Raw genomic sequence first — 19,216 nt, 5'->3', positions numbered from 1 at the left:
TTAATAATAAGATGACAGTCAATACAAAAACGAACTGCTTTCAGTTGCAAATACTATGACTTTGTTTTTGCATTACTGATTCCCTAATTAGTTAATTACTTACTTATTTACTTAAAACTACATTGTATACAACATTTACTTACCAAGCAAGTAGTGTTAGCAACACATATACACAGTCGATAAGGATAACGAACAAACCAATCACTTTCGAATTTTGACGAAATAAAGATACAATTTTTTTTTTGTACTTAGATACATAACTACAATATCACTACCCCGCAACGAATAACTTTTTTTTTTTTGCTCTCTCGTCTGGCTTTACAAAGATTAGCCAATGTCAAGTTTGTAGTTATTTGTAACAAGTTAGTTAAACGATACAAGTATGGACCCCGTCTGTGCCGGCGCTCGCCGACACACGCACGGCACCCCCTTAGAGCGCTTTCCAGTCAGTTTTAACAAAAAAAACACTCCAAAAAGGCAGAGCACGCCCGCCAGCTAACACCAACACAGACGAAATCCACGAATAACTTTATTATCCAAAACAAAGTTGAGTCACAGAGAAACACAAACAAAACACTTTTTTAATCAAAGAGTAATTACAAAACAAAGTGAACTTAGACCAATAACTTAGAGAAAGTGAAATAAACTAACAAAATATGGGTCAATTACGACAAACGAAAACTGTTTTGGATGCGTTCCGTTTCACGACTATTTTTGGTTTGCTGGGAAAAATTTGAATTATTTTTATGAAGTCCTAAAAGTAACGTAAAGTAACATTTTGAGTCGTGTAACATGGAGGAAACATGAGGGGGTCAAAAGTAACGTAAAATGTTACAAAAGTAACATTCTGGCAACGCTGGTCTGTGGTGTGATTTTTATTTCATCTATTATATTATATCTGTGATTTTCACTCTAATCTATGGATTTTCATAGACCATTCAGACACTCGACATCACGATAATTATGATCACGATTGAGAAACATCGATGATGCAGTCGATGTAGACATCAATAGTTTATATTATATATCGATGCTATATCATCGAATAGCATATTCGATAAGTTTTTTTTTTTTATTGAAAATCTATACTAATAAATAAAATTGGAGTGTCTGTCTGTAATATCGAAATAACTACCGCATATTAAGGTCACATGGTTATTTGAACGATACTATAACTGAATCTCACGCTTTTTAAATTTTTGTCTGTCTGTCTGTCTGTCTGTCTGTTTGAAAAGGCTAATCTTCGGAACGGCTGAACCGATTTTGACGGGATTTTCACAGACAAGTAGAGAATTGACCAGGGAGTAACATAGGCTACTTTTTTAACCGACTTTCAAAAAGGGAGTTGTGTTTTTCTACCTATGTACACTGAAATCTCCGAGATTTCTGAACCGATTTGCGTCATTTCTTTTTTAATCGATAGAGGAACCTTGCGACATTGTTTCATAAAAAATTTGGAGTCCAACTCCTCAATCCTGATGCTGCAGGGGATCTGACCAATCCACGCGGGCGAAGCTGCGGGCATCAGCTAGTATTACAATAAAACTTAAAGCTAGCCTTATCTAATTACTATACAAAAGTAATAACTATAGTAATGTTACCCGTTTCCACTGTACCAATTGCTCTATGGTTAGACCACGTGTGTAGCACTCTATTTTCAAAAGACATCACTAAATTAAAAAAATTAAGAAGAAAAATTGTTAGTCTATGGTTCATGAATTAGCTTCTCGTAACGCGCTACAATTATTCGATGTGTTTGGAAATAAACAGTTCGACGAGTTTAATTACAGCTATTATTATTATATAAGATATAGCCATTAAGGCTAAAAAATGTTTTTACGCCGTGCCAGTTGTAGTGCAAAAGAAGTGCAAAGCTTCTGATAACAGCAATCCTCGCTCAGCGAAGTGACGCCATTTTACGGGAATGACCAGCCCGCGGCTGCCTCTTATTAGGCCTGATGTAAGGAGTGCTCTATTCAAACTGATGCATGGAAACAAATCACTTCTATTGTACTCGTACTGGACGTACGACTTCAGAGGTACGGTCTATAATGAAATTGTTATTTGTCGCTATCCTAATTCGAATCATTTTAATTTTCTCTTATTCGTCTTTTGTTTCTCGCCAATCACACGAACACGTGTTTCATTTTTTCAGAAAACTATGGAAGATGGTAATATTTTCAACGCTAAGAACGATAAAATCAGTACAACATCGCTGGCGAACTTGTACAGTGATCGGTCTTGTAAACTCACGACAAATGGACACGACTTCGCCGGGGAGCAGGCCAGCCCTTCCGAGAAGTCGTTTGAACTGCGACGACCCAGCGCCGACGCGTCGCACGACAGGAAACCTATCAACCCTGTCCGAATACACTTGGGCAAGAGACCTTTTGTTGACAATTCTGTACCTCTGACAGTTAATAGTGTAAACAAGAAAAGAAAATCATTAGTAAACAAACCCAGTGACACAAGTACACCCAAGGTTGTACCTCGTGTACCCAAGCTTATCCCCAAGCGCTTGGACCATAGTCAGTTTCACAATGTTGCATCACACAATGACCGTACCCCAGACAACGAGCACGACAAACCTGTGCCTCGACTGGTGCCCAAGAGCCAGTTATTTCAATTTAAAAGGGGTAAGACGGAAAAGGGGCCCCAGCTGAAAGAGTATGCTCAGAGTTTAGGTTTGCAGCCCATGGTGAAGTTCAAGTGTCGGAAGTGTTGTTCCATGTCATTTAAGACCCTGGCCATGCTCAAAGAGCATCAACTGGTGTGTCGGGCACAAGCAAAAGAACCTGCATTGAGTCCAGAGGCAGCTCCCAGCACTGACAGTAACACCAGTGGTCCCTCGAGAGTGACTCGCAAAGTGTATCTGTGCTCGGCTTGCGGCACATACTACGAGAACTGGAATCTCTTTCTGCATATGCGTGAGGTGCACAGCAGGCATATATGTTTATTTTGTTTAGGAATGTTTTCAAAGGCAGAAAAGTTATCTTCACATCTAACGAACAAGCACAATGTGCAAGAATTCAACTACGATGTTAAAGAGGACTTTTGCAAAGTTTATAACGGGAGTTTTTATTTGATGTGCTGTGCCTGTGATGAGATTTGTAGTGAGAAGGATGACTTTTTCAATCATGACTGTAATAATGTTAAACCGAAACCTGTGCCTGTTCTTATTAGTAAGAATTCAATGAAGTCAAACAATGCAAAATTACTCAAAAACATTAATGACACTGCTCCGAATGGGCCTCCAGTGTTGTCGAAAGAATTTTTAAAGCCAGCACTTGAGCAAAAAGAGGTGTCTGAAATAAGACATGACGCTACATTGCAGCCTCAGAGGATAGAATCAAATTCCAATATATGTGATACAAGTACAGTAAGTGCAAACAGTGATGCAAGTATAAGCTCAGAGAGTTCTGCATCTACTAGTAAGGATACCAGCCAAGCTTTAAATTCCACAAATAATGTCAAAGCTTCAAATATTGACAAAGCTCCTCTTAGCCCTATTAATCAAATATCACAGGATAAAGATCCTAGCTCTTCTGTACCGAATGGCAAAGGATCGTTAGACCAGTCAGATGACAGTGATGTACCAGACACAGACACCTTACACAGATCCCCATCTCGTTTAACATCGATAACACAAAAAGAGCTTTCCCCTAAACCAATAGAAAAAGAAAAAGAGTGTGGTATTAAATTGAAGTTGAGCCTTAATAATGCCAACTCACCAGTTATCATAAACTCAACAGTAGATCCAACAGTTGGACAGCAATATGCACATAAACCTCCAACACGGAATAGAAGACCACCAAAAAGGTATGAAAAAGACAAACCACCTGACCCAACACCTCCAGCAAGACCTCTATATTCAACACCTCTAGCCAAACCTCCTATCAAAATAACAATTTGTGATAAAGCTGATAGTCCATTTGTGAAGACAACAACTGTTGAGCATCTAGTTAAAACCCTTGTGAATAACAATATTGAGCCGATAACCAGGCTACCTGAAACAAAACCAGAAAATACAATCAAATCTACTATTTATGATAATAAATTAGAGGAGATCAATACTTTAAATAGGGTACCAAAGCTGACTGTGAGAGTTCCTAAGGAGTTTCTGGATAAAGATTCGTCTAGTGATTATTCATCAGACAGTGATGCTGGTGAAAAATTACCAGCTGATAACAAAGATATGATCATAGATGAAAGTATTCCTCAAAACAAAGAAGAACCAACGGACACTGTGGACAGTGCTCCCACTGAAGCACCAAAGGAAGATGTAACAGAAATAAAAAATGAGCCTGAGCCCCCAAATGAAGAAAAAGTTGAAATAAAAGAAGAGGTCCCACCTAATCCTGAACCACCAGATCAAACTTCTGAAGATATTAACGTTGAAGACACTGAAGTGACAGATGAAATCCCTGTAACTGAGTTAACTTTGGACAGGCCAATTCATAAATATCCAATGAAGGATCTCCTGAAAGTCTTTTTAACCTCAACTGTGTTTAACTGCATATATTGTAATCATGTACGTAAAATTGCAGTAAATTGTGAGCAGCTTGCACTTCACATGGTTGCTGAGCACCGCTTCTCAGCCACTGTGGACAGTATAACAGCTGAGGAGCTTATGCCAGAGACCATTGCTGCCAAAGTGAAAGCGGCAGCTCCAGAAGTTGCCTCGGTTTACATTAACTTAGACTCTTACGATAGTGTAGATAAGTGTGACACAGTTCAGCCAAACCTCATTTTTGAATGTTTTCAGTGTTATTTCAAAACGTCTGTTCATAAAGATCTCTATTTACATAATCGTAAAATGCACCAGAAAACAATATTGCTATGTGTTATGTGTAAAAACAATTTTTATTCTTATAGTGAATTACTATGCCATTTATGCCCTGGAATGTACGATTTGGAGTATGAAATTAAGTATAGATGCTGTTTTTGTAACATAGACAATATATCCTCATCGTTCAGACTCATGGTGCATCTTCGAAAGATACACCACACTTGTGATGTTTGTTTAGAGTTTTGTCAAAGCCAAGCACGTCTGTCCAACCATGTGTGGAAACACAAACTGCACCATTTATGCTATCGCTGTGGTATAGCCTATAGGAATAAGCCAGATATTACCAATCATTTGTTTTGGAAGCATGGCACAGAGAGTGTGTTGTGTAAAAGGTGTTTGCAGAAAAAATGGCCACATGTGTATCATTTTTGCACACCCCCAGCAGTTTTCGTTTGTGATGAATGTACTCTGCAATTCACAAGAGCTGTCAGTTTAAAGGTACATAAAAGATTTCATTCAGAAGAATACCCCCATGCATGTACTGAAGAGGGCTGTATAGAAAAATTTGTGTCTAAGAAACTTCTTAGTAAACATTTAGATGAACATAGAAAGAAATTAGTGACCGAAGATTTGGATGAAGAGAAAATACCTGAGACTGAGTCTTCAGGAGAAAATCCCAAAGAACCAATTCCTATTATCGATTTAGTTGACGATAAACCAAAAGAAGAACCTGACTCTGAAGACAAATCTGAGGCTGGAACTGAGCAATTGTCCAAAAAAGGTAAAAAGAAGAAAATAAAAGATGCACTATTGATAGATGTTAATTTACCAGCACTAAACTTATCTGAAAGTGATAGTAGTGATGAATCAGATAGCGGAGTTTCGCAAATCAAGGATGAGAACCCTCAAGATAAGCCTAAGAGTGAAGTTGAAGAATGCAAACCAGAAATAGACGAAAAACCCCCAGTAATCATGGATGTTGAAATACCGCCTGCTAATGCAGAAGAAAAAGTAGAGCCTACTGAGGAAGATAAACCGAGTGAAGAAAAAGTTTTAGAAATCTGGGATAACTTTAAAAAATATCAGGCAAAGGTAGAAAAACAAAGAGAAAAGACACCCCCGTTGGTTCCTATTCGAAAACATGTATGCGAGTCTGATCACGATTATTGTGTAATACCAACTGATATAAATGGCGACGATGACGTTTTCGGCACTGATAAAAAGAAAAATAAAAAATCCCCCAAGAAAAGACATGATGGACTTTCGTCTTCTAGTAGTAGCAGCAGCGACAGCGATTCCAGCTGCTCTTGCGGATCTAACTGCAGTTGCTCATCAAGCAGTGGCTCCTCCTCTAGCAGTTCTTCAGATTCTGATTCCTCAGATGATTCAGGAAACGAAAAGAAAAAGAAACAAAAGAAATCACTTTCAAAAAGAAGGGTTAGTAATGGTTCGAATGTGGATGTTATGGGAATGGCAGAAACTCCTATATTAATACCAGAAAAAACTGAACCACCTATTGCTGAAAGTGATTTAGAAACTGAAGAAAGTGAAACAGACGAAGAGTTTTATGATGAAAACCCACAAAAAATTGCAAACAAAATGTACACTGAGAAACGTAACCAGCTGTTACTGCTAGCCTCTGTAGCGCCATCTGAGGGCGGGTCCATGTCAGGAGAAGTGAGTCGCTGTAGCACTCCTATCAAAGAGGAAGAACCAAAAGAAATTAAGGAAGACAAAAAAGAGTCTAAGGAAGTTGAAACAAAAATAAAAACAAGCGGCAGTAAAAAGAAGAGTAAAAAGAAAAAGAGATCCAGGAATTCCAGAAAGCATGGACCCATCAAGATGACCATTCCTAAAGATGTTATTGCGAAATCTGATGCTGAAACACCAGCCTTGATACCTAATAAAATAACTATATCGCTACAATCCAATACAGTGCAAATCCCAGAGGCAACTACCCCGGCTGCAGTAGCTCCATCGCCGAGCATCACGAGCACTCCTAATCAATCCGCAGAAAACAAGAGAGCGTCTAAAAGACGACGGGTACCTAACAAGTTTTACGGCTACTCTAGCGATGAGGAATCACCACAAACTGTCACAGCCTTGAAGCCTCAACTACCACCTAAATTAGAATGGAGGAAGGAAGACTTGCCTTCGCCAGTCACGCACAAAGCTAAGAAGGAAATACCATCGACAGTCATTCCGCAAAGGATGTTCAGTTACAACGAGCCGATCAGGTTAACCGCACCGATACCCGATCCGGAGCCTCCCCGCTTCTTGATGAACTCAGAGTCGATGGAGTCGAGCGATTCGGATTCTAGCAACGAGGGGGCGCTAGAGATATATCAGCCGAGCGTGCAGAATCCGATACCGGTCCCTCCTCCGACTTATTTGAACTCGGGCACCTCAAGTTTGCCGTACCCGTTCCAGCGGCCGGCCGTGCGCCAAGCGCGAGAGGGAGAGAGCGTGTACTGCTATTGCCGCTGCCCTTACGACGAGGTGTCGGAGATGATCGCTTGCGACGCGGAGGGCTGTCCCATCGAATGGTTCCACTTCGAGTGCGTCGGCATCATGGTACCGCCTAAAGGCAAATGGTACTGCCCCGAGTGTAGGAAGAACCAGAGTTTCGCAGGTTACAGATAGGTCTAATCGAAAGTTGTTATTTTAAGTGTATATAATTGCTGTATTGTTATCTGTATATAATTTATTGATTGTAGATACTTTAGCTTTACCTGTATATCTTTATAGTTAGTTCTTGTAAGTTAGAATATTAGGCATGAAAAAAAATGTATCATTGTTATAAAACGTACATCGTCGCTGCGCGTGCAAAAACCGCTATGTAATTTTTTTTGAATTTTCGTTTTTTATGTTATTTTGTTCAGTTTTAAAAGATGCGTATGCAATGCGCACACCCATCACAATACAATATAAACCCATTCTTTTGCTTGAACTAGTTCAAGAAATAATATAATTAAGCTGTGATTTTGATCTAAAAGTAAAGAAGATTTTCCAAAATCAATTCCAATTAAGTTTAATAGACTTGTGATTTCCCACATAGCGGAATCTTCATGTGCAGCAATGACATGTTATGCTTGATTCTGGCTGTGCGGCCGATTCTGTCATGTAAAAATTGTTACTGATATAAACGTATACAGCATCTGAAAAATAAATCCAATTTTTGATACCAGTATTGTATTCTTATTTGTAAACATTCCCGAGCTTTCTCAGTTCACTTTCCAGTTAGAATTATAAAGCTGCAAAAACAAATTACTGGGCTGTGGCAGTTTGTAATTTGCAAATATTTTAATGCAACTAAAGGCTTTTTAACTAGAGGCTTTAAGGCCTCTTTTTAACCCCCAACCCAAAAAGAAGGGGTGTTATAAGTTTGACGTGTATATGTGTGTTTGTGTATCTGTATGTGGCATCGTAGCTCCTAAGCGAATGAACCGATTTTGATTAAGATTTTTTTTTGTGTTTGAAAGGTGGCTTGATCGAGAATCTAAGAAAATCTGTTCAGCTGTTTGAAGATTATCAGCTCTTTTCAAATTTTCTTATCAGACCGGTTATTACTATCAGGCCAATACATATTGGTATCTAGCTAAATTCTTATAAGGCGACGCACTAGCATACAAGTGCGTAATGTGTATACAAACCATTTCAAGATAAAAAGCTTGAAATAAAAATTAATTAAAAAAAATTAAAAACCCCCGACACAAGAACCTCTAAAAAGTACCTAAGAGGTTTTTATGTCGGGGTTTTTTAAATTTTTAATTTTTGGGTCGGGGGTTAGTAATAAAAGATGATTAGGTAGCCACCCCTGGCGAAAGCAACATGACTTATCATTTGCCAAGCAGTATAGGTACGTCGACGATCTCTGGTGTCTGGATACGGGCTTCAGAGTACCTAATGTAGCTACTTTCCGGAGAGGCGCAACGCACACCGGGAGAGAAGAGAAACTGAGGTTCCGCGTCTTTTATTTATTTATTTCCTTTTATTTACTTTGGCATAAAGGTGCGGCGCGCGGTGGTGCAGGGTGGTGTTGGTGCACCGCGCGTCCTTTCTAGTATCGACTATTCTCACAAATTAGTCGATACTAGGATTAATTTCTTAAACTGGACCCTTTCAAGTAAAGATTTTTATATAAACATGTGAGGATGATACTGCCATTGTCGCAAGTAAAATACCATAAGCCTACGTTGTCGTATTAGTTTACAAATTGCGAAAAACCAAATTAAATTTGAATTTCGCGGGCAGGCCCGTCGCTTCCACCTTAAATAGTACAAATGCATTCCCAAGTATCTGTTCACACGACAACGCTTTTTTAACGCGTACAACGTTAATACCCGCCAACGCCGGGTTTTAACGCAACGCTTTTATATGCTCGTGTGAATTAGGGCTAAGGGACAGGCAAATTTTAAGTACTAATAAAACGAATAAGAATAATTATTTACATCCATTGGAAAAGGTCTTGGGCTTAGGGACAGGCAAACAAATAAGTACTAATAAGAATTATTATGTGGTAACTAGGTACATCCATGGGAAAAGGTCAAACGGTCAGGGAGTAGAGCATGCCCTGTCAGATTCCCAGAAAAAAAAAAACGCCTGAAACATGCTGCTAGATCAGTATTCTCTTTGATTAGATAAGAGTAGGTATCCTTACTCTGTGTCCTTGCTTTAGATTAAGAAATCTTGATAACCCTATGCTGATAACCCTTGATAACCTGATATTTTTTTAAATATATTTTTTTTTTGTCTTATTCACAGACAATATTAAAGGCAATCTACGATTTTGATCTTTTTTCTGGGCGTGATTTTGACGTTGTCAAAAAATAAATTTTTAGTGGATAAAGGATAAAACATACTAACCGTACAAAACAAAGTATTATTTTACTTAATTGTGAACAGCAAGCACCTAAATACCTAATAAACAATGGATCTCAAAACTCTTTGCTTTAATAGAAATACGTGCAGCAAATTTGGTAAATAATGGTACCTACCTACCTTTGAACATTGAACTACCTACTTATACCACCTAATGCCTTTGAATAGCAGAATTCGAAATTGTATATGTCCCGAAAGTCGATAAGATGGAAGGGCCGCTGCAGTAGCCTAGGAATCCTTCCTAATGAAAGGAAACCTAGGTAACTACGGTAACTACCTAGTTTATAAAGTTGGCGCCAAAACATAAAGATGTAGGTAGGTAAATCACAATAGTGCGAAAACTATCGCTAATAAAATATACTACCTACACGTCATCTAGATATGCCTAGGTAACCTACGGGTCGATACCGAACCTCCTTTTTTTTGAAGAGAGTTAAAACCTAAATCGATGTAGGTAGTAATTATTTAGAACTGTTTAGAACATAGCGATTATGTATATAGCTATTTTTACTTACATACAGGACACCATAAAGAACATGAGCAAAGAAAAAAATCGCTATCAAAGGATTCGACGAGGCCTATTCTTCCTTGGGAAGGTAAGAGAACCTTCCTAGACTTATAGTTATTATATAATCTCTCTCTGCATATTTTTGCTATGCCATTGCTGAGGGTCGTGACCCGTGACGTGAGTAGGTACGTAACTATATAGTACCGACTATTATATAATAATCTGTACCTAACGTGAGGCCCTACCATTAATTATTATGCAATGGGCTTCAAATTATTTCAGTAGGTAGGTAGGTACCAATGACTTCTATGTAAGTAGGTACTTAGCAAGTTTTGACGTGATGCGCGAACGACGACGACAGACTTCATGGCACATGTAGGTGCCTACCTAACTCGCCCAAATGCCACAAAGTCTCAAAAGATAAAAAAGTGAAAACTAAAACCCGACTATACATATACTTACCTACGATCGTCTTAATAAACACTGAAATATTATACGTATAGTAAGTGTTTTTCTGTTGCTTGATATTATATTTTAATGTTGTAGTATATTTTATATTCATAAACTCAGAATTTTCTCCTTTTTCATTTGATACAATACTAAAAAAAATTTGGAGACCCCTCCACTTTTTTCTATGTACTTACGTAGGTACTTACCTAACATACGTTAGGTCAATTTTTTTCATATAAAATATAGCCTATGTCACCCGGACGTTAACAACAAATCAATTGACACCTCATTCATCAAAATCGGCCCAGTATTATAGATTAGGCGCTACGGAGGAACCACAGAACACCGCCTAAGTGTAACAGAATCTGGATATAAACATACATAGGTACATAGACTGCTAAAATCATAACCCTTCCTTTTGGCTTTGGCGTATTCGGATGAAAATAATAAGGTTCGGACCACTGAACGAGTTAAATTAATTATTATTTATTAATCTGTGGATTACCTACGTAGGTAGGTACCGTGCAAGTGTATATACTGCACGGTACCATAGTAGATACATATTGATACTGCATGTAGATTGTAGGTATCGTGTTCATGAACAAGATTGTGCTAATCAAATAGGTACCTACCTACTCTCGCAGCATCTCGCAGACTAGAGAATATTCAACCTGTAGGTACTCTCGTATTAGTGTGTCTCACTCAGAGACATGCTACCTAAACTAGCACGTCTCTGGTCTCACTGTGCTCGTAGAGAGTAGAGTAGGTATTCAGTCCCATAACTGTTTAGACTATGGTCTGAGTCCTAATTTCTAAGCTAGGGCTGTGTAAACTATTCGACTATGCATATCTAAAACTTAAGCTAATCGAAAAAACTAATCGATATTGATCGATTAGTTATTTATCGGTTAGAGACGTTTATCTTATATAATTATTTGTGTAGGCATATTTTTAAGTTTTGGCCGTTTTAAAGATATTTACCTATTGCTACATGCAACGGATCGATGTGATTTTTTGCATGGATTTTTTGGATATATAGGTCAAGACTTTGTAGAGACATACGCTACTTTTTCTCCCAGAAAATTGATTAACGTGATTTCTACATGAAGTCGCGGGCATTAGATGCGGATCGAGCAACCCACAACTCAAACTATTGGTTAGATTACGCAGAAAGGGATGTTCATTATGAATTTCAATTAAGAGGGAAGGAGTAATTAATAGGGGTTTGTTTGTGGAGTCATAATCTAGTAAAACTATTTATAGTAGCTACTATTAACATTTTTTTATTTCATATCAAACCTTCCCTTAAAAATAACAATATTATTTTGTGATTTAGTTTAATGGTTTACCATGGTAGTTCTGTTCCGTCGTATTGTAAAAACTTTCCACTATCTGACTCTCCGAGCTTGTCCACGGTGTTGAATATACCACTTACACTCGTTTCAACGTCTAGGGGTGCATTTTTTCCACCCATATCGGTCTTCACCCAGCCCGGGTGCATTGAAGCAACAAGAATTTGATCTTTTTTCAGATCAATACTCATTGATTTTGTCGCTGCATTTAATGCTGCCTGTAAAATAAGTAGGGTAGTTAAATAATAAAATCACACTTCATACCGATATTATAAAAGTGAAAGTTAGTGTGTAAACAAATTTATTTATGCAAATTATATGAACAAAAAAATAAGAAACCTTGGAACATCTATAAGGGTAGAAGCCTCCTTGGTCGTTCTGGGCAATGGATCCAAGCACAGAACTCATATTTATAACGGCTGCTCTGTATGCACTGACGGGCTTGTCTTTATTCAGATCAGCTGCTTGTTTCAAAAGCGGAAGAAGAGCCTGGATGAAAATAAAAAAGTTTTTTTCAACAATCGCTCAGCTATTTTGAAATGGGTTTGAAATAATTATATACCTTATGTTCTATGGGCCACAGTGCAGCAATATAGCATAGCTTTAAAGTAGATACATAAATAGTAAAATAATTTTATTTAGGCCAAAAGCTCAAATTATATACAACAACAAAACGAAACAAAAATATATATAAGTACTAGAGGATGCCCACGACTTCATCCGCGTGGATTCAGGTTTTTAAAGATCCCGTAGGAACTGTTTGATTTTCCGTGATAAAAAGTTGCCTATGTCAAGGACACAATCTACCTCGGTACCAAATTTCATACAAATCGGTTAAGCGGATGGGTCTTTAGGAATCCCGTGGGAACGCTTTGATTTTCCGGGATAAAAAGTAGCCTATGTCCGTCCCCGGGATATAAGCTGACCCTGTACCAAACGTCAGAATCGGTTAAACTGTTGGACCGTGAAAAAGTAGCAGACAGACAGACACACTTTCGCATTTATAATATTAGCACATATTAGTATGGATAGTATGGATATTCGACGGCCTCTCTGACGCAGTGGTGAGCGCTGTAGTCTTATAAGCCGAGTTTGATTCTCGGCTGCGGCAATTTGGGAATTTAGAATTTCTAAATTATTTTTGGTCTAGTCTGGTGGGTGGCTTCGGCCGTGGTTAGTTACCCCCTACCGGCGAAGCCATGCCGCCAAGTGATTTAGCGTTCCGGTACGATACCGCGTAGAAACCGATCAGGGTATGTGATGGGTTTAGTGAAATTACCATAACCCCTTCCAAGTTAGCCCGCTTCTATCATAGACTAATCATTTACCGTGAGATTACAGTCAAGGACTAACATGTAAGAATTAAAAAAACAATAAAACTAAAAGTACTTACTTAATAAAATAAATTTAAAACATGTGTGTATTAACATAATAATAAAACCAGTCTTATAATAATTTTATACAGAGTAGGTACAAGCGCTCATTTAGTACCTATATGGTTGAAGTGATGTGATAAAAATGTACACAGCAAATTACAGGCGAACTTTCTTAGTTGCGGTGTGTCCCATAGCGGGAGTGTTTTTGTACCTTAGTCAGCATTATTGGCGCGATCGTGTTGATTGTAAGGTTTTCTAGTAATTGTTCTGCTTTTACTAGATTTAATTTAGTAAATTTTGTGCTAACTCCTGCGTTATTTATAAGCAAGTTTAAACCTTGGTTACCGGTTACTTTAGAAATTTGTGATGACAAATCAACAAAGTTTGCGGTATTTGCAGCTTCTGAAAATAAATTATCATGTAAAGTATAATGTACATTATAAGTATGTCCTAGAAATATGATGAAAATGTACTGTCGAATAAAATTATAAAATGCATCACCTAAATGTAAAATTTGAACATTTTTGTGCTCCTTGGCGATACTTTTTAGCTCCTGAAAATAAACCAAAATAAATACTTAGGTACCTACTAAGTAGGGTAGTTAGGTAGGTATTGGGTATGTTATTGTGAGAAATACCTAGATATAACTGAAATGTGTGTCTATTAGATTAGGAAGGTAAGTACATGGAAGGTACTTCACTAATTGCAAAATAGTAAATTATTATGAAATAATGGTTTCATCTTAGAAACATCTCGACTCTCGACTCCGGTTTCAATTTGCATCGTCATCGTCCATGTCTAGCAAGTTGCGATACGTCACAAATGACGTCACCTTTACATGTCATGCTTAGCTCAGTCGACTCGATTCCCTCGATTGTGATTTGTGCCTCGATTCGACGATTGAATATTACATCTCTTTCCCACACACGTGAACAATATTAAAGGGCAACCTTTAATACGCGACAGCAAGTCTCACGTTTTTTAATTGAGTCGGTTTTTCGTGCCGAATAGACGGAATCGGAGTGTATAGTGTGAATTTGTGAAGTTTTAAGTTAAAATGGCACCAATTGGTGAGTTTAAAGAATCTTCTTAAATAATTATACACATAAAATCGTACCTCAGATGCAGTCCGACAAGTCGCGAATATATTTTCGGCCTTGTTATGTTTAGCGAGGTATTTCACCATACCAAGACCTAGGCCTCTGTTCGCTCCAGTGATTAGTACAGATTTCATTGTGAAAAGTCTAGTTTTTACGATAAACTTGAAAATTATTTTAGCTGAAACACGACTCACTGAGTAAAAGTTTTAATAAAGAGTAGTGGTTTTTCTGTCTCTGTCACTTCTTTCTTTCACGTCAAAATGACACTGTTCAACAATTATTTTCGTAAATTGGGTAATTTTGTGAAGCCCTTCAAAAGAACGGAGTGTTTTATTGTTTTATCGAAGCGCACATTTGCTAGTAAGTTTTGGTGGCATAATTTATATTGTAAGCTTCGGAAGAGGTAATTATTTCATAACCTAACTTCTCGAAGTCTCCAATGAACTTCAATGAATTGATCAGTAATAATGTTCCTTTTATCCTCATTTGAGATGTTTTCGATGTAAAATACTTATGACTATCAAGTATTCTACAGTTTCTATAAATCAATATAAAATGCACACAACTATTTCATTATCATTACGTTTTTACATCTTTTATAAGCTCAAGTAGATCTAACTCCTATAGACTAGTTGACCAAAAACAGTTTCCTTAGAGTGGAAATTTTGAAAATTGGTTAAGAATGAAAATCTATAAATATCCTGAAATGCATACCTACCAACCTAAGTATTTCTTCATTTTTAACCAAAAGATGAGATTGGTGCCCCAATTTTCAGGAATATGACTTGACATCTTTATATATTATGAACAATGAAGATAGAAGGTTATTTAATTCATTATTACGTAATCACAATTTTTGTATTTCCACATGTATTTGATACTGCAGATAAGATTTGTAGTTTGATTAACAGTTGTTAGTAATTTTTTATTTGACCAATTGCATGTGTGAGTTATTGCCTATTGAAATGCTAACAGCCATCCGTTATGTCAACCTCCCTGGAACAGTAGTGAACGCTGTTGGTTTATAAGTGGGAGGTTCCGGGTTCAATTCCCAGAAAAGGAAATGTTGGAGCTTATAATTTCTAAATTGTCTCTGGTTTGGTCTGGTGGGAGATCTGCTATATGATTTATCAAATATGTTGAATAATTAATTAAAACACCACAAAAAAAAATGTAATTATTTTCGTTGGTGACAACACCAGGTGGCTGGATGTGTTGTGGACACAAAGCCAAGTTGGTTGCGCCTTTAACAGTGTCTGTTTGTGACAAAGGTATTATGAAAGATCTATTTCTATTGGGTATCAGTGCTGTCCCGCTGTTCAATGTAATTTGCCTTCTCACTGCACACTCTAAAATTACTTATTATTATGGATACTTGGACGGGATGACTGGCCAATAAATATCATTTAATCAAATAATTAAATGCATAGTCATAGTGATTATCAGTCATACAATTTTTGTAATATTTTATAATTTGACACATCTTCTTAATCTTCCATCACATTCCTCATAGGCAGTTAACTGGAAAAAGTAAGTTTTTGATATTGCCGAAAACATGGGAATTTTCAAAAACTGAGTTTTTTCTAAAATAAAATACTCCATTGGGCCACAGTAAAAACTATCTAAAACCTTGGTCCATACTCCGTAAGTCTATAATATTGCGTACAACTGAATAAGGATGATGTCCACATCAGCGACTTTTTATCAAATGTCAAAATGCTTGCTTAGTAAGGGACCTTGTATGAAATACACAGATGTGGCATCTGACATAATTTTATGTACTTTAAAAAAAAATTATGAATTTTGGAAGACCCTCTATTTAATAGTTCCTAAGAAATAATTTATTTTTTGATTTATTGGAGAGTGGCTAGTTTTTTTTTTCATGGCTTGTATTACTTGACTGTCATTATTACGTGATTATTGTCATTATCTGTAGTGTGTGTTTAATGAACAAAATAAAAATATTTTTGGCATAGTCATCATCCCAATTACCACACATACTTATATCATTTAATATTATTCTTTGTTGCTGTGCTATGTAAGTGCAAATGATAATTACTCCTAAATATCGATGGGGCTTGGTCTGGAAAGTTTGCTTTATTAACACCTTAGTTCCAATTTCTGCCCTATTTCAGATAACCTCTGATTTTACCATCACATTTAGATTCTAAAAAGAGTAGGCAAAAGCAGCATATAAAGTGTATGTTGTGTAGGATCTGGTGAACAAAATGGTGTAGTTTAATAAACTGATATAGTGCATGTCAGACTCTCTCACGAAGGGTTCTGTACCGTCATACAAGATGTAAGACTTTTATGTGCAACACTGCAAGTTAATGATGGGCAGCGCCATCTACCAAGCATTACATTACATCTACATATCATTTCCAAGCAATATAGCTTAAAACTGTTCTAAAATGAGCCCAAAGTTAGTGATTTAGAAAAATGGCAAAAAATATAATTACAATAAAGTTTAGTTCGGGCAGTTACACTGTTTTGACCACCAGCTCCTTATTTTTATTAAATGCTATCTGTCTCAGATTATGGATTGGACCAATCCTTAATCTAAGCTATGTGTTGTCACCTGAACAGATATTGTGCTCAGGTTTGGTGCTTGGGAAACATACTACAAAACATAAAACAATGCATTACATTTCAATTCATTTGACAATAGGACTTTGGATATTGATATTTTAACAAAACATAGTTTTGTTGAATCTGTTTCCACCAATGCTAAACTATGTGAATCAATGAAATTGTTTGGTGGATATGACACACATCCATAGCAACATAGTATGTGTGGTGGAAAAGCGCTCTTAAGCTATACATAATTACTAACACTATAGCACCAAATGATTACATTGGCATAACATGCACATTGTAGATGGGGCATACGACTATGACTTGGCGGTTATCGGTGGTGGGTCGGGAGGCCTGGCCTGCGCCAAGGAGGCGATCAACCTGGGTGCTAAGGTTGCCGTACTAGATTACGTGACCCCGTCTCCACAAGGAACAAAATGGGGGCTCGGTGGAACGTGTGTGAACGTTGGATGCATTCCCAAGAAGTTGATGCACCAGGCGGCGTTGCTGGGAGAGGCTATTCATGTGAGTTACCTTTTTTATTATTTTTTCTGCGGCTGTACTTTAGATCTTTTGTTATTTCAATTTATTAGAAAATGCAAGTGACCGCGATGAGGATCATTTTGGCCATTGTCCTTTCTAGCTAGGCCAGGGACAGCGGGAAAACGCGGGTGGAATTTCGCGCGGGATTTTTCGATAATTTGTTAATTTATATAGTAACGCTGCAATTTATTTTAATCCATAATAATATTTAGGTATAAAATTCCAAGTTAAACGCTTATCAAATGGCCGTCAGCAGACAAGTTTTTCTTCTGTCGTTCTGTTTTTATTTTTTATTTTAACTTGTTGAAAGCACACTTTTTAACAAAAAGTTAAGAAGGTAGGTACGTCATTTTTCGGCCGCGAGAATTGTGAAAAGACTGGCACAATTTTTAAGCTTTTAGCTTGTTCACGTCGAAAACCGGGTGGACTAGCGATGGCGATCGTTGCAAAAGAAACAATCGAATGAATCCAACCATTGAACATTCGATTTTCGATTTGTTCGTCTTTACAGAAACAATCGAATAAAAATAGACAATCCAAAAATACTTAGGGAAAGACACTTCGACAAAGACACTTTCAAAAGCCAATTTGGGAATTTATAGTTTCTAAATTGTCTCTAGTCTGGTTTGGTGGGAGGCTTAGGCAGTGGCTAGTTACCACCCCACCGACAAGGCCGTACTGCCAAGCGATTTCGGTTCAGGTACGATGCTGTGTAGAAACTAAAAAAGGCTTAATAAAACTGCCATATCCCTTCCAAGTTAGCCTTAGCACCGGGTGAGATCGTTGTCAAGGACTAAATTATTGTAATCGATAAAAAATAAAACGATCGAGGTACAGAGTACTAGACTACAGGCCCATGTTTAAAAATGGGTGGGTCATATGAACCACCAGGTGACGTATACAGGACGATATAAGAGCATAAAATAATAAGTTTCAGCACTATGCCGTCACTTGTAAGCTGTCCAACAGAGTGCTGGTGAGAATTGAAAAGTGCAGGTAGAGTGAGTACATTTTGGTCATATATTTTTGTACGGCATTTTTACCATCGATAGATCCATGAAAAATAATAAGAAAGCGCGCAGTGCCGTAAAAAAATGGTGCGCCACAAAGTCAGTAAATGTTTTGATTTTCTGACAATTTCCGGGGTAAATTTGGTCATTTAATTCTGTACGGCACTAGTTTCATACTGTTTCAATACAGCCTCTAATCCATTATTCCGCAACGCCGTACAAAAATCATGCGACAAGGGGAAAAAATTGAGGGTAGCAACCCCCTCTCTTTCCGTGGTCCGGGGGGTGATTTGAAACAACATAAAATTAATTTATTTTGAAAGTGTTTTATGCATAGATAATATTTTTTTACATGCCGTACATTTTCGTTGGTCCAAAGGTTTGTAGGGGATGTGGATATTATATACACACCCGTTCACTTCAGTTAGACGGCATAGTGATTTTATCATATTATCAATTGTTCTCTTCAAAAATATGTTAATGCCGTACAGTATCAGATGGCCATAAAGTACTACCCTTAAAATGGTAGCGTCATTTTCATCAGCCTAAAAGATATGGTCTGCATTAAAATGTACGGCATAATTTTTTCCTAATTTATTTATCTTAATACTATTTAAAACAAGGGAAAAG

General features: G+C 37.3%; 3 protein-coding genes across 6 annotated transcripts in view; 2 read left to right on the top strand and 1 right to left on the bottom strand.

The window, feature by feature from the left end:
• Positions 1 to 1,696: 1,696 nt before the first annotated feature.
• LOC123881114 lies at positions 1,697 to 7,976 on the top strand. The gene is made up of 2 exons (XM_045929699.1): positions 1,697 to 2,039; positions 2,156 to 7,976. The coding sequence occupies exons 1-2, from the start codon at positions 1,989 to 1,991 to the stop codon at positions 7,430 to 7,432; spliced, it is 5,328 nt and encodes a 1,775-aa protein (XP_045785655.1). The 5' UTR covers positions 1,697 to 1,988; the 3' UTR covers positions 7,433 to 7,976.
• Positions 7,977 to 9,661: 1,685 nt separating this feature from the next.
• Positions 9,662 to 19,216, top strand: part of LOC123881126 (thioredoxin reductase 1, mitochondrial) — a 43,998-nt gene continuing 34,443 nt past the window's right edge. For 2 of the 4 annotated variants that reach the window (XR_006799418.1, XM_045929726.1), the window contains exons 1-3: positions 9,662 to 9,768; positions 10,192 to 10,266; positions 17,338 to 17,558. Coding sequence is in view for 3 of the 4 variants with exons in the window: in XM_045929726.1 (XP_045785682.1) it covers positions 9,720 to 9,768; positions 10,192 to 10,266; positions 17,338 to 17,558 (345 nt within the window). In the remaining variant the exon portion in view is untranslated. Of the gene's footprint in view, positions 9,769 to 10,191; positions 10,267 to 14,230; positions 14,427 to 14,695; positions 14,817 to 17,337; positions 17,559 to 19,216 lie in introns of those variants that run through there. The other 2 variants (XM_045929728.1, XM_045929727.1) reach the window with 2 other exon arrangements.
• LOC123881135 (C-factor) lies at positions 11,892 to 14,605 on the bottom strand. The gene is made up of 5 exons (XM_045929742.1): positions 14,474 to 14,605; positions 13,858 to 13,909; positions 13,568 to 13,758; positions 12,320 to 12,469; positions 11,892 to 12,198 (listed from the first exon to the last, which is right to left on the bottom strand). Exons 1-5 carry the CDS (start codon positions 14,588 to 14,590, stop codon positions 11,974 to 11,976), a joined length of 735 nt encoding a protein of 244 aa, XP_045785698.1. The 5' UTR covers positions 14,591 to 14,605; the 3' UTR covers positions 11,892 to 11,973.

This window comes from Maniola jurtina, chromosome 3 (genome assembly GCF_905333055.1).
Source record: "Maniola jurtina chromosome 3, ilManJurt1.1, whole genome shotgun sequence".
Classification (NCBI taxonomy): Eukaryota; Metazoa; Arthropoda; class Insecta; order Lepidoptera; family Nymphalidae; genus Maniola; species Maniola jurtina.
Note: the sequence above shows the minus strand (reverse complement) of the source record. Positions and strands in the feature narration are given on the sequence as shown.

Bases quoted from the DNA above. Each gene is read 5' to 3' on its own strand.
- LOC123881114 (XM_045929699.1), top strand. From the start codon at position 1,989: ATGGAAACAAATCACTTCTATTGTACTCGTACTGGACGTACGACTTCA. The intron at 2,040-2,155 runs GTACGGTCTATA...TCATTTTTTCAG, and splicing joins CTGGACGTACGACTTCAGAG to AAAACTATGGAAGATGGTAA.
- LOC123881135 (XM_045929742.1), bottom strand. From the start codon at position 14,590: ATGAAATCTGTACTAATCACTGGAGCGAACAGAGGCCTAGGTCTTGGT. The intron at 13,910-14,473 runs GTACGATTTTAT...GTTTATTTTCAG, and splicing joins CTTGTCGGACTGCATCTGAG to GAGCTAAAAAGTATCGCCAA. The intron at 12,199-12,319 runs GTTTCTTATTTT...CTTATTTTACAG, and splicing joins ACCCTTATAGATGTTCCAAG to GCAGCATTAAATGCAGCGAC.